The sequence below is a fragment of the Belonocnema kinseyi genome, chromosome 1 (genome assembly GCF_010883055.1).
Source record: "Belonocnema kinseyi isolate 2016_QV_RU_SX_M_011 chromosome 1, B_treatae_v1, whole genome shotgun sequence".
In the NCBI taxonomy this organism is placed as follows: Eukaryota; Metazoa; Arthropoda; class Insecta; order Hymenoptera; family Cynipidae; genus Belonocnema; species Belonocnema kinseyi.
In genome coordinates, this window is record NC_046657.1 from 107,661,763 (window position 1) to 107,662,103 (window position 341).

Here is a 341-nt window from a genome sequence, read left to right on the forward strand (position 1 = left end):
TTTATCAATTAACAGATGATATGGCATCCTATATTTCATTTTAAAAGGCATTTCTTCTTTACTGATAGGTTTTGCTTCCTGAAGCTCTTCTAAGCTCATCTGGTTTTCATAAAAAATTTTCGTTAATCTATAAATGTGGTCCGAGATAAGAGGAAGGTTAAACTTCTTATGCAAATCAATATTCCTGTCTCTGAGGGAGGCATTAGTGATCATTCTTAAACATTTACTTTGAAAGCGTTGTAGCCTTAAGATAGTATTGTTTGTTGCGCTACTCCAGACGGGAGCCGCATATAAAAGAACTGGTCTGATAATCATTTTGTAAAGTAATAATTTATTTTTAA

The 341-nt window shown here is 32.6% G+C and overlaps 1 protein-coding gene across 1 annotated transcript in view; it reads left to right on the plus strand.

Annotated features, from left to right (window-relative positions):
- LOC117179444 (histone H2B-like) overlaps positions 1–93 on the plus strand; it is a 415-nt gene extending 322 nt beyond the window's left edge. The window contains exon 2 of the mRNA XM_033371266.1: positions 16–93. Within this exon, the coding sequence (XP_033227157.1) occupies positions 16–93 (78 nt within the window). The remainder of the gene's footprint in view (positions 1–15) is intronic.
- The last annotated feature ends 248 nt before the right edge of the window (positions 94–341 follow it).